This window comes from Mirounga leonina, unplaced genomic scaffold (genome assembly GCF_011800145.1).
Source record: "Mirounga leonina isolate KUSES-001 unplaced genomic scaffold, KU_Mleo_1.0 Mir_101595, whole genome shotgun sequence".
NCBI classification, from domain to species: Eukaryota; Metazoa; Chordata; class Mammalia; order Carnivora; family Phocidae; genus Mirounga; species Mirounga leonina.
In genome coordinates, this window is record NW_023270158.1 from 14,419,014 (window position 1) to 14,440,401 (window position 21,388).

Below are 21,388 nucleotides of genomic sequence, written 5' to 3' on the forward strand. Positions count from 1 at the left end.
CACAGTGGCTGCAGGAAGTGTGCTAACTCGATTCACTTCCACAGAGGATTTCTGGGAGTTGACTGTGACCTGGGTGGCCAGGATTCTTTGTGATGAGCTGGTAGTGGACATGGTGGCTGCAGGAAATGGGCTAACTGGATTCACGTCCACAGTGGATTTCTGAGAAAGACTTGGTGGGTTAGAAGCAAGAACAGGAGATGGAGATTTAAGAAAGCTGCTTCCTTGCCATGGAGTAAAACTGTTTCCTGATGAAGTCTTTTCTGAGCTCGAGGGAAGTTTGATGGTTGGAGATGGATGTCTGACTCCCTTCCCCAGGACTGAAGACTGAACAGACACAATTTTAGGCTGTTCAGTTTCTTTCCCTGGAGGAAGCTGGCCGAGGCTGGCTGAGTCGCTGGAACTTTGTGACGTGGTGACCGGATATTTGGTCTTCTGCAGGACCACCACTTCTGACTCAGTGACTACTACCCCAGCATCAGTCTTTGACCCCGGCAGGACACTATCTGAATGGTCATCTGTGGAGGGGTGCAGAGGAGGAGACATCTGTCTCTCATATCTTACTTTTTTACGTCGCCTTCTTTTTCCAGAGATAAGTGGATCATTAAGTGACTGCATGAAGGTCAGCTTTGTTGTCTGAGACTCATCACCACCTTCATATCCAAATACAGAATCATCTTTTACCTCATGGGCTGGCCAGACTGTTGGTTGTGAGTCATCATATTTGACAAACTTCTCCCATTTAGCATATTTCTGCACATCCACTTCAGAAGGTACAGCCAAGTCACAGGGTCTCTGTTTCCACATATCTACATAATTTTCTGCTTTAGAAATTATGAAGTCAGAATTCTCACTTGTTTTACTTTCTTTGCTTTTTTTGCAAGAAGTCAATACTTTTAGCTCAGGAGGAGGTGGACAATGAGACAGCTGCCGCTGCCGACTCACAGAGGGTGCAGAATACCTCTTGAAGCTCCTTTGCATCGGGCGAGTGTTCATCTTTTGCTTGTTATAGAGCAGCCTGTTTGCCGTGCAGGCTACTGATACGGAAGGATCGAGACACAGGGGTTCCGCAGTAGCCAAGATCAGTTGGCTCTCAAGCAGCAGTTTGTCCTCCTGGGTCCATTCCTGGCCATCGCTGCTTATGGACTGCACGTCGCAGGCTAACGTCTGCATGGTCGGGCGCAGGAGAATGTGCCTGCTCTGGTAGCCGGGAGGTTCCCCACCACAGCACTGCCTGTAGTCCCGCACCTGTGCTATGACACACCCAGAGTGGAAAATGTTAACCTGAAATTTTTCCAGGAGGGCCAGCAGACCAGGGGGTAACTCCTCAGCATCCAGGTATTCCAGCAATTCCCCTTCTTCATAAGGCAGCCGAATGGTCTCCGAACACGCCCCATGTTTCCCCTCGAGCATCAGCGAATATCCCCCCTCTCCCGGGTGTAGGTTGACCACCAAACAGGGCAACGACTCTCTCCTGACGAGCTTCTCTAGCAAGTTCACGTTGCTTCTTAGCTCCTCCGGAGCCTCAGGCTCTTTCCCACATTCTTCCACATACATGTCATAAAGTTTTTCATAGAGAGATGCTTCCCCACTCGACGAGCGTTTCCTTTTAGGAGGCCTCTGCTGGGCACTTGCGATGACATAGTCCGCACGGTCCAAAGCTCGTTCTACAGCCTGTTGCATCATGGGACAAAAGGGGCCCCAAAAGAAAACAAAATGCAACTGCCTAGTGGAGCAGGGTAAAAACCCCGCCCCTTCACGTCAGTGTAGAGTCTTGGAAGCGCCGCAACTCCAGAGTGGAGCCACCAGCTTAACTTCAAAAATGATACCAAGAAACCCACCAACAAGAAAGCAATACACAAAATCTTGCAAGTCTCTGAAAATACCTGTATCTGTATAGGCTGCAGCCACTCCGCCGGGCCTTGCCTCACCTCACCTTCGGTTGTCGCCCCTCGTTAGACCGGAAGTCAGTGAGGAGGGGTCAAACTACACAGCCTTCTGTGCGCTTGCGTGCTGCCTCGGGCTGCAACTTCCGCTTCCTTGGCGGTGTCGTTTTCAGTAGTCTGTACTTCCTGTTGTGGTGCCTGCACTTCCTATTGCCAAGTAGGGCCAGGCGTCTGTGTTCAGTCAATGCAGTTTAATAGGATAATAACAAAAAACATTTCTAGAAAGTGATTCAGTGTCATCCTTTCCCCCACTTTGTTCTCATAAAGCAAAGAGCAAAGAAAAATTACAAATATAATATGTCCTATGTGCTCTCCTTTTCCCCCATAGAAAATGTATGTTCAACCAACAGCTACTTTTGAGAATTAATTATGAGGGAAGTAATATGCTAGAATTGAGACAGTAGTATCAGTGACAAGTGACTTGCCATGTAGGAGTTAACAGTTTCCTTGGTGAGGCAAACAAATAATCAGATAAATAGAATACACCACAATTTATAAACTTGTGGGCAGAGTGATAAAGGAAAAGAAGTGCTAAACATGGAGAAGTGAAAAAAACTACTCCCAAAGGAGGTGATGGTTGAGCTTTCTTAAAGGATGAATAGAAAGTTATCAAACAAAAGGATTCAAGTCCTGGCAATTCTGAAGTTAGGAGAGAAATCTAGACTGGAGCTATGGATGAGGATGTTATCTATTTGAAATTATTTTCCAGTGAGTTCCCACCATGAGTCATGCAAAGCTACTCAAAATTTATCCAATGCTTCAGGAACTTTACAAAGCGGGCATTTTTACCCTCTTTATTTTCAAATGAAGAAACTGACATTCAACCAACTAAAGTAATAGGCTCAAGGGTATAAAATGATAAGCAGTTGAGGCAGGGAACAAATCCAAATCTCTGACTGCAAAGCCTGACCTCTTTCCCCTTTTTTATGAAACTAACCCTAAAAACAGAGGAGCGTCTGGAAACATTGACAGGGAATTTGGTGGTAGGTGCCCAACTGGACATCATCTTACATGCAAATTCTGTGTTGTTGTTTTTTTTCACAAATGTAAAACATTAAATTACTTATTTTGAAGCAAAATTGACAGTTCATGAAGATGCCCCATTAGAACCAGTCATGGAAAAATAAATACACAAGAATGGTGAAGAAGTTGTTTTGGAGATGGGTCAGGGGGTGAGTGAAACAGGTGATGGGGATTAAAGAGTACACTTATGATGAACCCTGAGTAATGTATAGAATTGTACACTGGGAAATGATATACACTTTATGTTAATTATACTGGAATTAAAATAAAATACTTAATAAAAAATAAGTAATGGCAAGAGATTTGCCTTACCAGGTATTATATCATACTAAACAGTGTGTTGGTGTATAAATTTCAGGAGAAGTAAGTTGAAGAGTTGGATATCTAAGAAATAATTCCCAAAATATACAGGAGTTTGACATACAGTAAGTGTGGCATCACATGTCAGTGGAGAAAAGATAAAGTTTTCACTCAGTATTGTTTGTAAAAAAGGAAACTGAAAAAAAAAAAAACCTTTTCTGTCTTAACATTTCTGTAAAAATAAATGAATCAATGATTAAACTGTAAAACTACTAGAAGAAAATATTGAAAAATTTTAAAATATATATAATTACAGAGTAGAAAAAGTCTTTCTAAAAGTCCCCAAATCCAGGGGGTATAAAATGATTGATATAATTATTAGAGAGAAATAAAAAACTCTCTTCATGTCAATCAAAATAAAATTAAATGGTAAATGACAAACTGACAGAAGATATTTGCAATAGAATTCAAAATAAACCAATATCCTTAATATAAGAAAATCCTATAGCTCTGCCATACCATTTTATATTTTGTGCTCATTTTTGTTGTTTCTACTAGTTGTCTTTATACTGATACCTTTATGTAATAATCTCAGTCTTCTTAGATTTTTCTGTGATGTCAGCTTACAATATTTTAATTCTCATCTATATGTTAATGAATAAGGTTACTCTATGTTCCTTTCTCTCTTCTCTTTGCATTTTTAGTTATTTCTACTTCATCAGAGCAAATAATATTTACATGTTATTCAACTGTAATACTTAATACTGCCTTTATTTTAGTACTAGATCATCAATTAGGTATGCTCACTACCAAAATTTCTCTAAACCCTTCTCCATCCTTATGTTGTAAAATTTTCATCCTCTATTTTTAGGAATAATTTATGTGTACAGTATTTCCTGAGATTCTTTTTCTAATGTTTAAAACTTTGCTGGTAATAAAATCTTGGCTCATACCTTGTCCTTTCCTTTAGATTCTTGAAAACGTTGCTCTACTATTGTGCTTTGTGTTTTCTTTTTTATAAGTGACATGGCCTTTTTCTCTGGAAGTTCAGAGGATATTATTTTCCATTTTATTTTATTTTATTTATTTTATTTTTGGTGTAGTTAACATAGTGTTATATTAGTTTCAGGTATACAATATAGTGATTCAGCAATTCCATACATCACCTGGTACTCATCATGACAAGGGCCTTCCTTAATCCCCATCACCTTTTTAACCCATCACCCCACTCCTCTCCCCTCTGACAAGCACCAAATTGTCCTCTATTATTAAGAATCTGTTTCTTGGCTTATCTCTCTCTCTTTTTTTCCCCTTGCTCATTTGTTTTGTTTCGTGAATTCTCCATATAAGTGAAATCATATGGTATTTGTCTTTCTCTGACTTATTTCACTTAGCATTATACTCTCTAGCTCCTTCCATGTCATTATAAATGACAAAATTTCATTCTTTTTTATGGCTGAATAATATTCCATTATCTCCCATCTTCTTTAAACATTCATCATTTGGTGGACACCCGGGCTACTTCCATAGCTTGACTATGGTAAATAATGCTGCTAAAAACATAGGGGTGCATGTATCCTTTTGAATTAGTGGTTTTGTATTTTTTAGGGGTAAAAACCCTGTAGTGCAATTGCTGGATCTTAAGGTAGTTCTATTTTTAACTTTTTGGGGAAACCTCTACTGTTTTTCACAGTGGCTGCACCCATTTGCATTCCCACCAGCAGTACAAGAGGGTTCCTTTTTCTCCACATCCTCGCCAACACCCGTTGTTTCTTGTGTTTTTGATTCTAGCCATTCTGAGAGGTGTGAGGTGATATCTCACTGTAGTTTTGATTTGCATTTCCCTGATGATAAGTGATGTTGAACATCTTTTCATGTGTCTGTTGGCCATCTGGGTATCTTTTTTGGAGAAATGTATGTTCATTTCTTCTGTCCATTTTTAAATTAGATTATTTGTTTTTTGGGGTATCAATTTATGTAAGTTCTTTATGTATTTTGGATACTAACCCTTTACCAAATATGTCATTTGCAAATATCTTCTCTCATTCAGTGGGTTGCCTTTTAGTTGTGTTGATTGTTTCAGTCACTGTGCAGAAGCTTGTTATTTGAATGTAGTCCCAATAGTTTATTTTTGCTTTTGTTTCCTTTGCCACAGGAGACGTACTAGAAAGAAGTTGCTATAGCCAGTGTCAAAACAGTTACTGCTTGTGTTCTCTTCTAGGATTTTGATGGTTTCAGGTCTCACATTTAGGTCTTTAATCCATTTTGGATTTATTTTTGTGTATGGTGTAAGAAAGTGGTCCAGTTTCATTCTTTTGCATGTTGCTCTCCAGTTTGTCCAACACCATTTGTTGAAGAGACCATCTTTTTCCTATTGGACATTCTTTCCTGCTTTGTTAAAGATTAATTGACCATATAGTTTTGGGTTCATTTCTGAGTTTTCTGTGTTTTCTTATCTGTTCTATTAGTCTTTGTGTCTGTTTTTGTGTCAATACCATACTGTTTTGATTACTACAGCTTTGTAATATAACTTGAAGTCTGGAATTGTGATACCTCCAGCTTTACTTTTCTTTTTCAAAATTGCTTTGACAATTTGGGGTCTTTTGTTACTTTATCAAAACCATTATACTTTAAAAATATTTCTTGGAATTGACCATCCGTTCTCTTTTTTCCTAGCATGTGATGAGTTCTTTTAATACGTAAATCCAGAGCTTTTATTTCAGCAATGTTTTCTTTAGTAGAATCTTGAAACATTTCTTCTATTCCTTTGATTTGCTATTTTTCCTTCAGGTATTTCAGTTAAAAGTATGTTGGATAATCTTTTTGTGTCTTTTCTGTCATGTTCTCTCTAAACTTTTTGTATTACTTTTTGTTTCTTTTCTGTTCTATCCTTTATAAGCCTATGTTAAATGTGGTTTTACCTATTCTCTCTTGGGAACTCTATTACTTTTATATTGCTGCCATCACAAATTATCACAAACTTATAGGACAAAACCAAAACTCATTTTTGTTTTCTCACAGTTCTGTTGGTTAAAACACAGGGCAGGCTCAGCTTAGGGTCTCACAAGTCAGAAGTCAAGGTTGCCTGGCCAGGCTCTTAACTGGAGGATCTGGGGAAAAATCCACTTCAAGTAGTTGGTTAAATTTAGATTTTTGTGATCATAGGACTAAGGTTTCAATTTTATTCCTGATTGTCAGCCAGGGACCACTCTTTGCTCCTAAAAGTTGCTCATATTGTTTCTTTGTCAAATGTCTTCATCTTTACTCTAGTGATAGTTTATTGAATCCTTTTCATGCTTCAGGTGTCTCAGACTTCCTCTTCTGCTACCAGATGGAAAAAGCTCTATGCTTTTAAGGGCCCATCTGGAGAATATGGGATCATCTTCCCTATTTTAAGTTATGGTGCCATGTAACATATCATAATTAAAGGAGTGATGTCATTATATTCAAATGTGCTGAGAATTAGAGTGGGTCATCTTTCACTGGCCATTTTAAAAATTGTGCCTATCACAAGCACCTTATAATTTAGTCCTCATTCATTTCCTGTCTCTCCTGAATTTGATTAGCTCCTGTTTCACATCTTCCTGTGATTTGTCCTTTTCTATTTGGAGGTTTTTTTTTTTTTTAATTTTATGATTCATAGTTTTCTTCCAGTTGTGCAATCACTTGTTTACATATAAAATTCCTGTTGGGGTTTCAAGGTAAAATTTTCCCCTGCTTTGTGTGAGTGTGGATGTGCATGTGTGCACATGTGTTTTACAACTGTTAGTTGCTGAACTGATTCTCATTTTTTTGGCTTTTACCCCTGAACCAGCAATAGAAGACACTTTAAGGTGGGTAGGGTAGGGAGATCCCATGGTTTACTTGATTTCATATTTCAAGACCACCTTCTTTTGCTGTCATTCTGACATGTGGGTCTTATTATTTTTATTGTTCTTGTTGGTGGTGGTAGTTTTTAACAAATGGTACATTTTTTCACAAGTCTGGCTTCTTCTGATTCTTTGACCCAATCTTGGTTCACTAGAGCCCTTTATTTTTAGTCAGCTCCCCCCTCCACACCATTAAGTCTTCAAAGGAAACATTTCCTCTCAAAGTTATCTCACTCTCTTCCCAAGAAGGGTTGACCACCTCTGATCCTGTGCTCTTTCTATGCGCCTTTCTTTTGATACCTCAGTAACTGATGGTCTAATCTACCTGGTCTCAAATTGTTTCTCAGAATTTGGCCTCAAAAGCTGTCTACAAATTAATAAAAATAAGATCATTGACCTTGGAGGAAAAAAAAAAAAAACGGGTCAAAATGACAGTTCACAGAAGAAGGAATACAAATACCACTTAAGTATACAAAAAGACATTCAACCTCACAAATAATAGAATTACAAGTTAAGACTAAAATAAAAGTCCTATTTTAACTATTACATTGCCAAAGATGAAAATACTTTACAGCTTATCTTGTTAGCTAATGGTGTGGGGAAACAGACAACTCTTAAACGTTGTTGAGGGTGTTAATTGGACCAATTCCTGTGGATTACAAAGAATCTGGTAATAGGATTTGCCCCCAGATTTGGCTTCAGGGTGGCTGGGGCTCATAGGTAGGAATTTTCCACTATTAGCATATACTCATTAAAAATGTACTTACCTTTCAGTTTTTTTTTAAAGTGCAACATTTCTGCTGTTACTTCATACTGTAGATGAATAACAACTGTTATCCATCAGTGGAGGCAGCAGTACTTCATTCTGAGTATCATTTTGCAACATAAGAGCACTCAAGAGGAAATGAATAGCAAGGACAAAAATCTAGGGGAATTCTGGCATTTAACTGAATGGGACTGAGTGAATAGAGGCACAAAAGGAAAACCAGGAAAAGGCCTTCTAATAAAATCTCAAGATGACTGGATGTAAATAGTATTCAGTGTCATATTGTGCTCAAACCAGATGATGATTGAAAACCAAGAGATTATTGGTAACACTAGTAACAACATTTTCTGAGATATAATGGAGAGAAAACTCAAACCATCGTAGAGAAAGGAATGAGCCTGTGTTGAGAAAATGAGACTAGTTTACAACACCACTCAAAGATTTGTATTAGTGAAGGGGAAGAGGTAAGTTACAGGTAGACATAGAGTACATAAATGTGCACACAAAAACTGCCTTTCTGTAAAATCTCTCAATAATGCACTAAATGGATCAGGTAAATATAACATGCATAGCGATGTAATCAATAATGTTATTTTGGAATTTCAGGAAAGGATGTAAGCCTTCATGTAGACTTTTATTTGACAAATGAGAAACTACCATACCCAAAGCCACAATTCAAATTAATGACTTATTCATGTTATGTGCTTTATACACTGTAGACATAAGAAATGGTAAATAAAGACATCAGTAACTACAAAGTCAAATTAGACAGCAGTACTTTGTACAATTTGGATTCCAAATAAATCCATATTAGTAAAGAAAACCAGGAGCCAGAAGCAATGTAATAGCTTTTTCAAATTAGCCACCACGGTAGTCAATTACAGTTGTATTTAATAGACTAGTGAACAGAAGGGTTTTGAGAGTGGGAATGATTACAGTGCTGTTGCATAAATTGTAGCTTCAAGAAAGCACTCAAGTAAAAGATGTCCAGTTAATCATTATGATATTGTTCATGTGTGTATGAAGAATAATTTGGGAAGGCCCTGCATCCTGATAAGACTGAATATAATGGGATTGAACTCTTCCATTCTATAAGAGTTTTCTTTGTCTGGCTATTATCATAATGGACTTTTAAGGAAGAAGCAGATATTATAACTAGAATTCATATATACAATAAAGCCATTTTCATTTCTTTGTAACAGTCATTTCATATGAGAAGAACATGAGAAATAACCTTATAGTATTGACAGCAAAGTAGATTTGACAGCTGACTGTTGGAAAGTCTCCTGTGTAATTTATCCCACCTATCCTCTGGCTAGGGATAAGTGTTTTTCATATGACCCATACTTCTGAAAATACTGAATTTCAAAATGTCTGTTCAATGCACATAGCTGTTGACATCTGCAAATATTTAACCATCTAGTTCTAGAGTCCCATTGGTGATTCTTCCATCAGAAACCAAGAATAGAGCAAAGCTAATAATGGGCAAGCCCTCATTCATGCTGTTTTATTTATTTATTTTTCTCCCTGCTGCTGCATCTAGGGATGCCTTCCACTTTATGCCTCATGGCAACTGCAGCTCTTTCTGGCAATAATATGAGGCAAGTTTAACTGAATTTTAAATGTATGGGACTTCACTCCCAGAAAGGGTGTTCTATTTATATTGAACTTTTTTATAAAAATGAAAAGTTGGATCTGGAGAACAGAAATGGAGGAGGACTATATTCACAGTAGGATAAGGAGATTAAATATAAAGAGCTGTGTGATTTTTCTCTTTATGAGTGCTGCTGGAAAGGAGATTAAGCTTTTAAAAAGTGGTGACCTTGATATAAATTCCATATTTAGCCAGTGGTGAAATATTATGAATAACGAGTATGTGAAACAGCATTGGGCATGAGAAGATTCAAGGGTTGTAGTCAGATTGACAATCATCTAAGGGGTTAAGCCGTGACTGCACATCATAGTAACAGCAGTGATCCATGTTAAGTAGTTGTCCATTACAAAGTCTGTTTACATTAGGATGCTATTTGCTTCTCACACTCCTTAGAGTTTTATGATCAGGTAACTGAAGTTCAAGGAAGACTAATTACTTGGCCATAATCACACAGCCCGTTAGTGAGTTCTGCCCATGCAACTGCCCAGCTATGCCTCCTCCTCATCCTCCCCTTTGTATTCTTTATCATATTTGGATAAAAATTAGATCCACTTGTGGGGTTTTTTTGACACTTTTTTTAAAGATTTTATTTATTTATTTGAGAGAGAGAGAGAATGAGAGAGAGCACATGAGAGGGGGGAGGGTCAGAGGGAGAAGCAGACTCCCTGCCGAGCAGGGAGCCCGATGCGAGACTCGATCCAGGGACTCCAGGATCATGACCTGAGCCGAAGGCAGTCGCTTAACCAACTGAGCCACCCAGGCGCCCTTTTTTTACACTTTTAATCATATCTCTAACATTACTCTGTGGCATTATATTCTGGCAGTCAAAGTGTAAAGGAGCTTATTCCTACATTCTTTGTGGACAAAATTTTTGATGTAATTGTCACATTATAAGCATGTTTCTATTTATAAAGAAACTCAAATTATTAGACTTTTTTTTCCCTAAAAGTGGCCTCTTTTTACCAAGGAAAGTTGTTAGATTGCTGGCATTTAAAATCATTTGCTCTTTTAGTGAATTGTAGGTTATTCAGATTAATGGCCCTTCTTTCTAGTCAGAAAAATCTAAAAATTACTTCTCATTGGAATTGATACTAAAATTACGTAAAATGGATTGAAAAGAAACCACCTGTGAAATATGCATGTCCTATAGAATAAAAAAGTCTCTCCCCAAAAATGTCTAATTCTGACTTCATTTTTTTATTTTATTTTATTTTATTATGTTATGTCACCATACAGTACATCATTAGTTTTTGATGTAGTGTTCCACGGTTCATTGTTTGTGTATAACACCCAGTGCTCCATTCAATACATGCCCTCCTTAATACCCATCACTGGGCCAACCCATCCCCCCACCCCCTCCTCTCTAAAACCCTCGGTTTGTTTCTCAGAGTCCATAGTCTCTCATGGTTCGTCTCCCCCTCCAGTTTCCCCCCCTTCATTTTTCCCTTCCTTCTCCTGATGTTCTCCATGCTATTCCTTATGTTCTACAAATAAGTGAAACCATATGATAATTGACTTTCTCTGCTTGATTTATTTCACTTAGCATAATCTCCTCCAGTCCCATCCATGTTGACTTCATTTTTTTAAGATTTATTTGTTTATCTGAGAGGGAGAAAGAGAGCACATGGGAGTGAGGGGGGAAGGACAGAGGGAGAGAATCGTTAAGCAGACTGCCCACTGAGCGTGGAACCCAACTTGGGACTCAGTCTCACAGCCCTGAGATCATGACCTGAGCTGAAACCAAGAGTCAGATGCTTAACCAACTGAGCCACCCAGGACCCCTGTAATTCTTCCTTTAAATTAAACTAACTCACTATTTAATTCTGGTTTGTTTGTTTTTTTGGTTTTATAATATCAATAAAAGACTTTCATCATAGATAGGAAAATTCAGAAGTGCCTTAATTTATTAAATGTGCCATGTTTATACAGTGTTATTTATACTATTTGCAAATATATAGCTATATAATTTTTGTACTTCTTTATTTTACCTCATGGGAGACTTTGAAGAATTTATGTGTAATGTAGATAAAACACTCAGCTATTTGTTTCCTAAACTACTGTATTGACGAGGATCTAGTCAGTTAAAGCAAATTCATTCCAAGTATTTCAATAGGGGAAATTTAATACGCAAAATAGGTTATAAATATGGTAGAAGAGCTGAAATGGCATAACATGAGGCATTCCGGGGGTCACCAACAGCAGGAAGCTACAGCCAGCCCTCTGTCTGGAGGGGGAAAAGAGAGGAAGGAAGTGGAATAACCAACTCCAGAACCTGAAATGACAGATCCTCTCTCGGAAAAATTTAGCCTTGACATCAGCCAGTAGGAGACCCTGATAAAAGGCAGACATATTTATGGGATAAAGTGGTGAACAAGGAAGACAAATCTCCCATTCTCATGGCACTTCCACTGTATGGAAGACAAAATATATACCTATATACAGAATAAAAACTAAGAAAATATCAATTAGTGATCATTGATAGGATAAACATAAAGCTGAGTGGTAAAGAATTGTGAACTTTTATTGTTCTCATAGATCTTTTGTATTGATTTTTTAAACATTATATTAAAATATTGTCTTAATTATTGGGTTTTTGATACCCCCTCATTCACCTCATGCTAGTTTTGTTGGGGTGAGCCTGTAATGTCTGAAAGAAATTCAGGCTATTTTCTTGAGCAGTTAGATGAATCGTGTGGCAATCAGTGACATATGGGAGGCTAAGGAGAGTAGTTTTGAGGGTAAAAGTAAAGATTTATTTGTGGGGCATCTTAGGTCTCAAGTGACTTTTTAGATTTCAAATAGGTTTGTTAAATAGGCAACTGGATACGTAAATTTGGAGTTCAGAGAGAGGTCAGAGCTGGAGATACAAACACAGGAGATAAAACACAGAGATGGTATTTAAAACAAGCGGGTTAAATATGATTACACAGAGGGAGATTAGATGAGAGAATGCATAAAAGCTTTTTTAAAAATAATGCCTTTGCTGAGATATAATTCATATGCCATATAATTCCTGCATTTAAAGTGTATAATTCATTATTTTTTATTGTGGTAAAATATACACAACATAAAATTTACCATTTTAACCATTTCTGATCGTATGCTTTGGTGGCATTAAGTACATTCACGGTGTGGTACAACCATCCCCACTATCCATTTTCAGAAATTTTTTGTCATTCCAAACCAATTCTGTACCCATTAAACAGCAACTCCCCATTCCTCTCTTTCCCCCAGCTCAGGTAACTTCTCTTCTACTTTTGTCTCTTTGAATTTGCCAATTCTAGGTATGTAAATGGAGTTATACAATGTTTGTCCTTTTGTGTCTGACTTACTTCACTTAGCATAATGTTTTCAGGGTTCATCCATGTTGCATCAGGTATCAAAATGTCATTCTTTTTAAAGGCCAAATAATATTCTGTTGTATTTTATACAACATTTTGTTTATCCATTCATATTTTGATAGAGTTTTGAGTTGTTTCTATGTTTTGGCATTGTAAGTAATGCTACTATGAACATTGATACACATGTATCTCTTTAAGTCCTTGCTTTCAATACTTTTAGGTATATACCTAGGAGTGGAACTGCTAGATCATATGGTAACTCTGTGTTTAACTTTCTGAGGAACTGCCAAGCTGGTTTTCCATTGCAGCTGTACCACATTATATTCCTACTAGTGATGCACTAGGGTTCCATTTTTTCCACATCTTTGCCAAAACTTGTTGTTTTCCATTTCTTTTATAATAGCCATTCTAGTGTCTGTGAAGTGGTATTTTTTTTTAAAGATTTTATTTATTTATTCATGAGAGACACAGAGAGAGAGAGAAGCAGAGGGAGAAGCAGGCTCCCAAGGAGCAGGGAGCCCGATGCGGAACTCCATCCCAGGACCCTGGGATCATGACCTGAGCCGAAGGCAGACGCTTAACCATCTGAGCCACCCAGGCGCCCTGTTTAAAGCTTTTTGTACAATATTCCTCCCTCCACCATTTCATTTCAGTGAAATATAAGCTCCATAAAAGCAAGTACTTTGCTTGCTCACTGCTTTATCCCCAGCTGGGCCAGACGCTTAGTCTTTGCTCAACAAATATGTATTGACTGAATTAATGAATTTTAAATGCTCGATAAGCAATAATTGACTCATTTAATAAAATGATGTTATACGTTCATGCCTAGGTTAGGTTGTAGGTTCCCTGCTGGGCTTAATGGTTTTATTTTGTTTTTATCAAATGGCATGACTTTGCTCTGGGAAGGGTTAGAGGAGATATATTGAATTTACATAGAAAGAAAGTATCTCAAACCATTACAGGAGAAAAGTCAGTGAAAGAGTTCAAAAGTGAAATTAGAGTGTTGTGGAAAAAGCAAGCAAGAGCTCACATGTTACCTTCACATTTGAGCACCAAGCTGGTGGTATGAACATGTTGAGTCAAGGGTGGTAGCCACAGTCTCCTTTTCAGGGAGCATTTCTGGCTTCCATTTACTTTTCCTCCAAAAGTCTCTTGGATGAGGAAGAGTTTTTGTGTATACAAGCGTGTTGTTTTTTCCCTTTTGTGTCTGCAGAAATTAGGCTAGTTTCTATATATGCTAAGTTCAGAGAGGTCACTCTTTACATGAAACTCTGATCATGAATTTTGGTAAGCATTGTATGTGTGAAATGACCCCAGTCTCTAGAGTCTGGAAATATGCACCTGATCAATTTTATGGAATAGATTCGTTTTTTGTCTTATACATGTAATTAGAAATATGATATAACTGTCCTTAATAATTAAGATTATTTACCATCTTCACAGTTAATTTTATTTATTGTATTTTTCTTAAGTTAAGGAAAGCAAAGCTATTATCAAGAAATATTGACCTGCAAAGTAAAACTGAATAAAGCATATGCCATTATGACATCTAGAAAATATTTAAAGAAACATTAGCAGAAAAAAAGAAACTCCGGTGGTTAAGAGGTCTGTTTCCTGACATTGTCCATATTTGGTTTCTATACCGCAGGGGGAAAAGCATGTTTTCTTATGTTTATATGTTATTAATCTAACTCTGAAAAAGGTATTTGTGAATGGGTAAAATTTCAACAAACTCTGGTAGTTCTCTGACTTCTTTAAAGGTTAGTATAGATTTTGTTTTACTCTGTTACAACTTTCCATGGAATTTTCATTGTAAAATGAGGAGGTAGGGTGTATGATTAGCTCAACATCTGGGTCCTTAGTCACGTCTTCTCTACAGCAGCCTGGGAGCAAGATTTAATAGCCTAAGCACTATTATTATGCTCACTGTAGAAAAAAGCTGCCTGGGTGATGCTTGGAGAGGAAAAAAAGTGATTTACAACTGACCCAAATGTGGCTCACATATTTATTGTCCCTTTTCCTTATCTTTCAAATCAAGAAGGTCAACTACAGTTAGAAGGAAGTCTGTTGCATACACGGTGAGAGAATGAGATAATCAGGTGATTGCAGATAGCCAATGCCAGAAAATCTTTATAGCTCTATTTTATTTTTTGCTGGACCTGGAAGACACATTTTCTTGCCACATCCACTACCAAGAAGTGTGTGCTGTTTCAAAGAAGCATAAAACAAAAGGGGACAAAAACTCATTTGGTGGGGGTGTAGATGAGAGTTGTTTAAAGGGATTGAGCAAAGGAGAAATGTAATCAGAACTCTATAGACCTTAACGAGTAGTTAATTTTTTCATTCATTTCACAAATATTTATTGAGAGTGCCTGCTCTATGCCTGGCACTGTACTAGGCACTTAACTTAAAAAAATAACTAGGCCTTGTAAGTCTTTAACCACAATAGTCAGTGAACACATTTGCCTACTGCCTTAGTCTCCCTGTGCCAGCAGAAACTGGTATTCAGAAGGGTGGAAAGAGCTTAAGAGATTAAAAAAAGAAGTGCTTGATTTGTCAAAAAATTAAACATAGAATAACCACATGACCCAACATTTCCACCCCTAGGTATATTCCCAAAAGTATTGAAAGAAGGAACTCAAACAAATATTTGTACACGAACCTTCATAGCAGCATTGTTTTCAATAGCCAGAATGTGGAAACAAACTCAAATGTCCATCTGCTCATGTACAAATGAACTATATTGGTATATCTATACACTGGGCTATTAGCCACAAAAAGGAATGAAGTACAGATGCATACTACAATGTGCGTAAGCCTTGAACACATTATGCTAAGTGAAAGAAGCCAGACACACACACACACACACACAAAGAAATCCACACACTATATGATTTCTTTTATATGAAATAGTCCTAATAAGCAAATCCATGAAGAGAGAAAGCAGACTGATGGTTGCTAGGGGCTGTGGGAATGGGGAAATAGGGAGCACTTGCTAATAGTTATGGGTTTCTTTTTGGGATGATGAAAATGTCATAGAACGAGATAGAGGTTGCACAGCATTATGAATGTACTGAATGAAAATTGTGCATGTTCAAATGGTTAATGGTTAAGTTTATGTTGTATGCAGTTTACCTGTTTAAAAAAAATAGGCCTCCAGGAATCCAAATAGCAGATAGCTAACTCCCTTATTTTATATACTGTGAGAAGAATACATATTAACAGAGGAGGCAGCAAAAATAAGTGGAAATAAATGATTACAAATTGAGATTGTTTCGAGGAAAATAAAGGGGCAAGATGAATAGGCTTTCCTGAAGAAATTATTTATAATTTATGTGACCTTGAACCCACGTCCTGGGACTCAGTTTTCTTCAGGGACATGTTTTTATTTTTGTCTGTCTCCTTCTTTCCTCCTCCTTTAAGAGGTCAAGAAGGAGACCATGTGGTCTAGTTGTGAAGTTCAAAAGTCCTTATGCCCAAGAATAACTCAGAGAAATACTGGACTAGATTTCCATACATCGACGCCTTCTCAACTGCAATGTTTCAGGAATCTTAGGCAAGAAAAACAGATAGGGCAAAATTATATTAATGACTCGCCCCCAAAGAAGACAGAGATCATTATTTTGAATATATAGTTAGCAGAAGACTGTAGATGAAGTTCAGTCTACCAGTTATATTTTTGGAAAACAGAATTTCAAATAAGAAGGCAATAAACTGGCATTTTTAGTCTTATCACTTGCTCAATGGTCTCCCTGTAATCTTTTTACAAGGGCTGATTTCAAGCACAGTTAAATCAATAGGTTCTCCAGAGCTCTTCTCAAAAGAAAACCTAATCCAAACAAATTCACATTTAGTGCCAGTAGCTCTAAGCATGATATGTGTAAGAAAGATAAGATATAACAGAGGGGCCACATGCTTAGCTTCAGACATTACCATAAACACGGAGAGAAAAAAATAAAAATAGAGAAAATTGGAAGGCTTTAAGATTAAGAAATAAACTATCAAAGCATATTTAAGGCTTAACAAACTGTAAGATGTTCCCTCCATAATCTAACCCTTACATTTTTGATTCCTAACACTTTATTTTCACCACTAATGATTAGACACTATGGGCAAATTTGTGGTCAAGGAACCACCTTCCCGACAGTTGAGTTCTGCTCAGGTCTGCACTAACAGAACCTTCAGATCTGCTGTCTTTCCATGCCCAAATATTTGTGACGATTCCAAAAATACTGTGTGCTTTTATTTTTACAGAACACTTCTGTGCAAAGGAGTATGACTTAAAAAATGACCAGTGAATGTTAGAGTAGACCATATAAGACAGAGAAGTAGAGAAAAACTTAATCCTTTAAAAACGTTGATCAAATTCCTTGTCTTTCTCAGCACTTCATAATGTGGGAAAAGATTTCCAACTACAATGGCAATGTTATTATTTTCCCTAGGGACCTGAGGATTAACAGACAGATCAAGGGTCTAGGGATGCTGTTTAAGGATCTATTTAACAATCATGCTACTGGTAATTCTGTTCGAGTAGGAGAGAGATGTTCAGCACTACACAGTAGCATGCATAGCAGGTATGATTACAGGGTAACTGTAACCGTGCTACCCTTCAGTGTGGCGTCATGGGGTTTTTATCATACTGTATCAGCTAATCAGGTAATACCCAAACTTTCCCTTCTCACACCTCATTTTCTTTCTTACCTCCTGTCTGGACCACCCACATTTCTGCACTTCAATCTGTAGTTGTGCAATGTGGTCATCCTGTAAAAGAGGAAGTTTGAAATATGTGATAGCTCCCATGCATGCCAATTCAGAACCCTTGTCCCCGTCAAGGTAGCAAACTGCTAAGAGACGTGTGGAGCACTTCAGTGCCCTGTACTAACTTCTACAGTCTGTACTTACAGAAGTTATTTTCATTTTATATTTGTCACATATTTGCCTCTTGATTATGTTCAAATATATTTGTTAGTTCTCAATCTTTATACTGGTTTAAGGGTAGATAGTTGTTTTCCTCCCTTTTAAGACAGGACTCTAAGGCAGTTGTTTCACAAGCCTCCTTGTTTACAAGTATGTAAGTTTGTAAAAAGTACATAGTAGAAAGAGCTGGGGGAAAAAACCCATAATGTTTTTTTAAGATCTGTCGCTTGCTCCCTTTTGTTCCTTATTAAATTTGGGGAAGTTTAAGGACCTTAATTTTCAGAGAAATCCAAGTTAGATCACATTCTCCCTTTCTCCAGAAGACATCTCTTTGGGGGTGTAAAATCACATAAAACCAGGGTTTAAGAGTAACTTTCTTTTGTTTTAAACAGTCTGAAATATATATGTATATATAGCTTTTCTGTGCTGACCCAGCACTAATGATCTCCAGTAGCATCTAGAATTAGAAGTTAGGAGATGTGAGTTCTAATCCCATTTTTGCCACTAAATTGATAGAAGAATTTGGATAAGTCGTTGACTTCTTTAGGCATTGGGTTGCTTTGCTGTAACCTCAGCAGGTGAGACAAAAGAAATCTGCAGGACTTTGGTCTGTACAATACATTCTGTGTCCTTGGTGTGTACTGCAGGTCACCTCTGCCAGAGAATACTAGGTCTTTTTAGAAATTAATTAATTGTTGTATTTTTTATGTATTATTGAAGTGTGGTTGAACTAGGTCTTTTTTTAATCCACAATAATATCATTTCTTCCCTGGAGAGGACAGTTCAGTGTTGACTCTCAGCTAAGAAAACTGTTTCCACCACATACATGTATATCCTGTCTTTCTAGCCATTTTATTAACATGGAAACCAGCAGTCATGATTTAACCTGTTGCCTAGATTGCAGCCCACCTGTTCTCAACAATAGAAGCTGAGTAAATACACACTGATGATTTCCACTGTCCGTCCTGTAGGAGCATTCGCCTTACCCCATTTACCCCATTGCATGGTATTTCCCTGATGGTGCAGAGCCACAGTACCATAGCGGTCGTGCTGCCGATTTGATAATGGCGGGTGGTGCTCTTTACTTTGAGAGTGTGTAATTCCCCTCAGGGGGATCACATGTTTATTAATGTGTCACAAGTTCCTTGATTCCTGTTAGCTCTTCTCAGTAAATAGGACTATAGTGTTCATTGGATGCTGCTTTATTTTTAGCTTTTTAAATCACCTCCTGATGAACGGAAACAGTAAACAAGTATTAAAACATTGAAAGTAATTTGGAAATAGTGTTATCCTGGGAAGTCTGGAATTCCAAGCATTACCAGACAGTTGTAAATCAGCAGCCACCTCATAGAGCTGAGGAATAAAAGTCAAGAAAGTAAGAATACCAAGGTGTGCTCCTCTGGATCCCCTTTCTGGAAAATAGGGGTCAGTCGCATTTATAGAAGAGGAGAAGGGGGCGGCTGGGGTGAGGAGTCTGTATTTTTCATCAAGGTTACTCACTCTTCTCGAGCCCACTCAGATATCCCAGATAAAAAACAGAAGGATTTATCTGGATGTTTATGCTTGACACTAAACACCAAAGAAGTGAAGGCATCATCATGGTCATGTTGTCTATCTCATCCACCTTCTGAACATACCTGGGTGGCTGGACTGGAAAATGGAAATTTAAAGAAAAGAGGGAGAGGGGATGTAGTACTGATGATAAGATCTAACACTTCCTGAGTGCTCCCCAGAAGACTGGCCCTGCCCTAAACTCTTCCCATGTTTTAACATGCTTGACTCCCAAACCAACCTCTGAGGTCTTTATTATGATTTTCTCCTTATATGCATGAGGAAATGGAAACCTAAGAACTCAAGTAACTTTCCCTAATTTTCCAAAGTAATCAGTGATTGAGCTGGAATTTGAACCTCTTATGGTTGGGTTTTGGAGATCTTGCTCTTAACCCTGTCTGTATAACACATGTCTGGCATTTGGTAAAAGAAGGTATACGAAAACAAACAACAGCAATCAATAGTTTGAGGAGAAAGAAAACCTAAGACTCATGAGTTTAAAAGATTAATATGGAGTGTTCAAATTTAGAATTCACTGATTGGATTCTTAGAAAAGTCTGTTCTTTAAGAATTCTAATGTGTACAAATATCAGGATTATTCTAAAACGTGCATATTTTCTTACTACACATTGGAATGTGTCCTAGGATAGTTAATTGCTTTAACTTAGGTAATTATTTTTTCTGAAAATATTATCTTAAAATGAGCCTGTGAAGAGCATGCTCTAGTCTGTGCTGGAGTAAAATTAATAAATAATGCATGAGCAATATTTCTGGCAAACCCAAAGAGGCTATTTTTTCTACTTGGGTGTGAAGCCCAAGCTAAAATTTAGCACACTTTCTTTTCTCTCAAAGCTGTTTCTTTTTCCGTATTTTCCATGCTGAGAGATTGACTCTACTTTTCCTATACTCATCTGAGAGAATCTTTTCATCATCTTGGATACCTCTCTTTCCTTAGCTCCTTCCTGTCATAGTGATTCTGTATCTTAAATATAATTTGAACATGATTCCTCCTTTTGTCTCAATGGTCATTGCCTTTGGAGCTGCCATTTTTCTCCTGAATGAATGATGTTGCTTTCTTATTGTCTCACTGCACTTAGTCCTCTCTTCTCTCCAATCCATTTTAATCACTGTGATCTGAAAAATCTTTCCAAAATCCAAATGTCTTCACTTCCCAGCCTAAAGTCCACATTCTGCTGTGGCTTACATGCTGCTCCTTCAGGCTTCTGAACAGCTGTCCAGCCTCAGTTCCTGCTGTTCCTTTTTAACTAATCCAGCCACACCAAATTATTTGCATTTCCTCCAACCACATCAAGTTGTTGCATGTCTTCAAGCCTTTGTGCATACTGTTCCCTGAAATAGCCTTTGTTAAAATTGCCATATTCGGGCGCCTGGGTGGCTCAGTCGTTAAGCATCTGCCTTCGAAGCTCAGGTCATGATCCCAGGGTCCTGGGATCAAGCCCCGCATCGGGCTCCCTGCTCTGCAGGGAATCTGCTTCTCCCTCCCCCACTCCCCCTGCTTGTGTTCCCTCTCTTGCTGTCTCTCTCTCTCTGTTAAATAAATAAATAAAAAATCTTTAAAAAAAAATAAAAAATAAAATTGCCATATTCTTACTCGTTCCTTAAGACAACCAGGTATCACAAATTTTGAAGACTTGTTTCTTTCTTTGACACTACTGTGGTAGCATAGGTAGGTAGGAGGGGGAAGGGCAGAGGGAGAGAAAGATAGAGAGAATCTTAAGCAAGTTCCACGCCCAGTGTGGAGCCCAACGAGGGGCTCGATCTCACGACCCTGAGATCAGGACCTGAGCTGAAATCAAGAGTCAGACACTCAGCCAACTGAGCCACGTGAGCGCCCCCCACCTATAAAGTATTTTAGATCTGCTTGTAGCCTATTACATGAAGGTAGAGACATCACATTAAATAAGTCTACATAATAGTTTTGTGGCAATTTTCTTTGTTACCCAATATAAAGCTGAACAAATAACTATAAAGGAAAACTCTACTTTTCTCCCCTATTCTTAGTG

At 37.8% G+C, this 21,388-nt stretch overlaps 2 protein-coding genes across 2 annotated transcripts in view; one reads left to right on the top strand and one right to left on the bottom strand.

Annotated features, from left to right (window-relative positions):
* The window catches only part of LOC118002335 (transcription factor SPT20 homolog), a 3,376-nt gene extending 1,696 nt beyond the window's left edge, over positions 1-1,680 (bottom strand). The window contains exon 1 of the mRNA XM_034992744.1: positions 28-1,680. Within this exon, the coding sequence (XP_034848635.1) occupies positions 28-1,680 (1,653 nt within the window). The remainder of the gene's footprint in view (positions 1-27) is intronic.
* The window catches only part of IL1RAPL1 (interleukin 1 receptor accessory protein like 1), a 1,375,052-nt gene that overhangs the window by 791,665 nt on the left and 561,999 nt on the right, over positions 1-21,388 (top strand). The window lies entirely within an intron of this gene.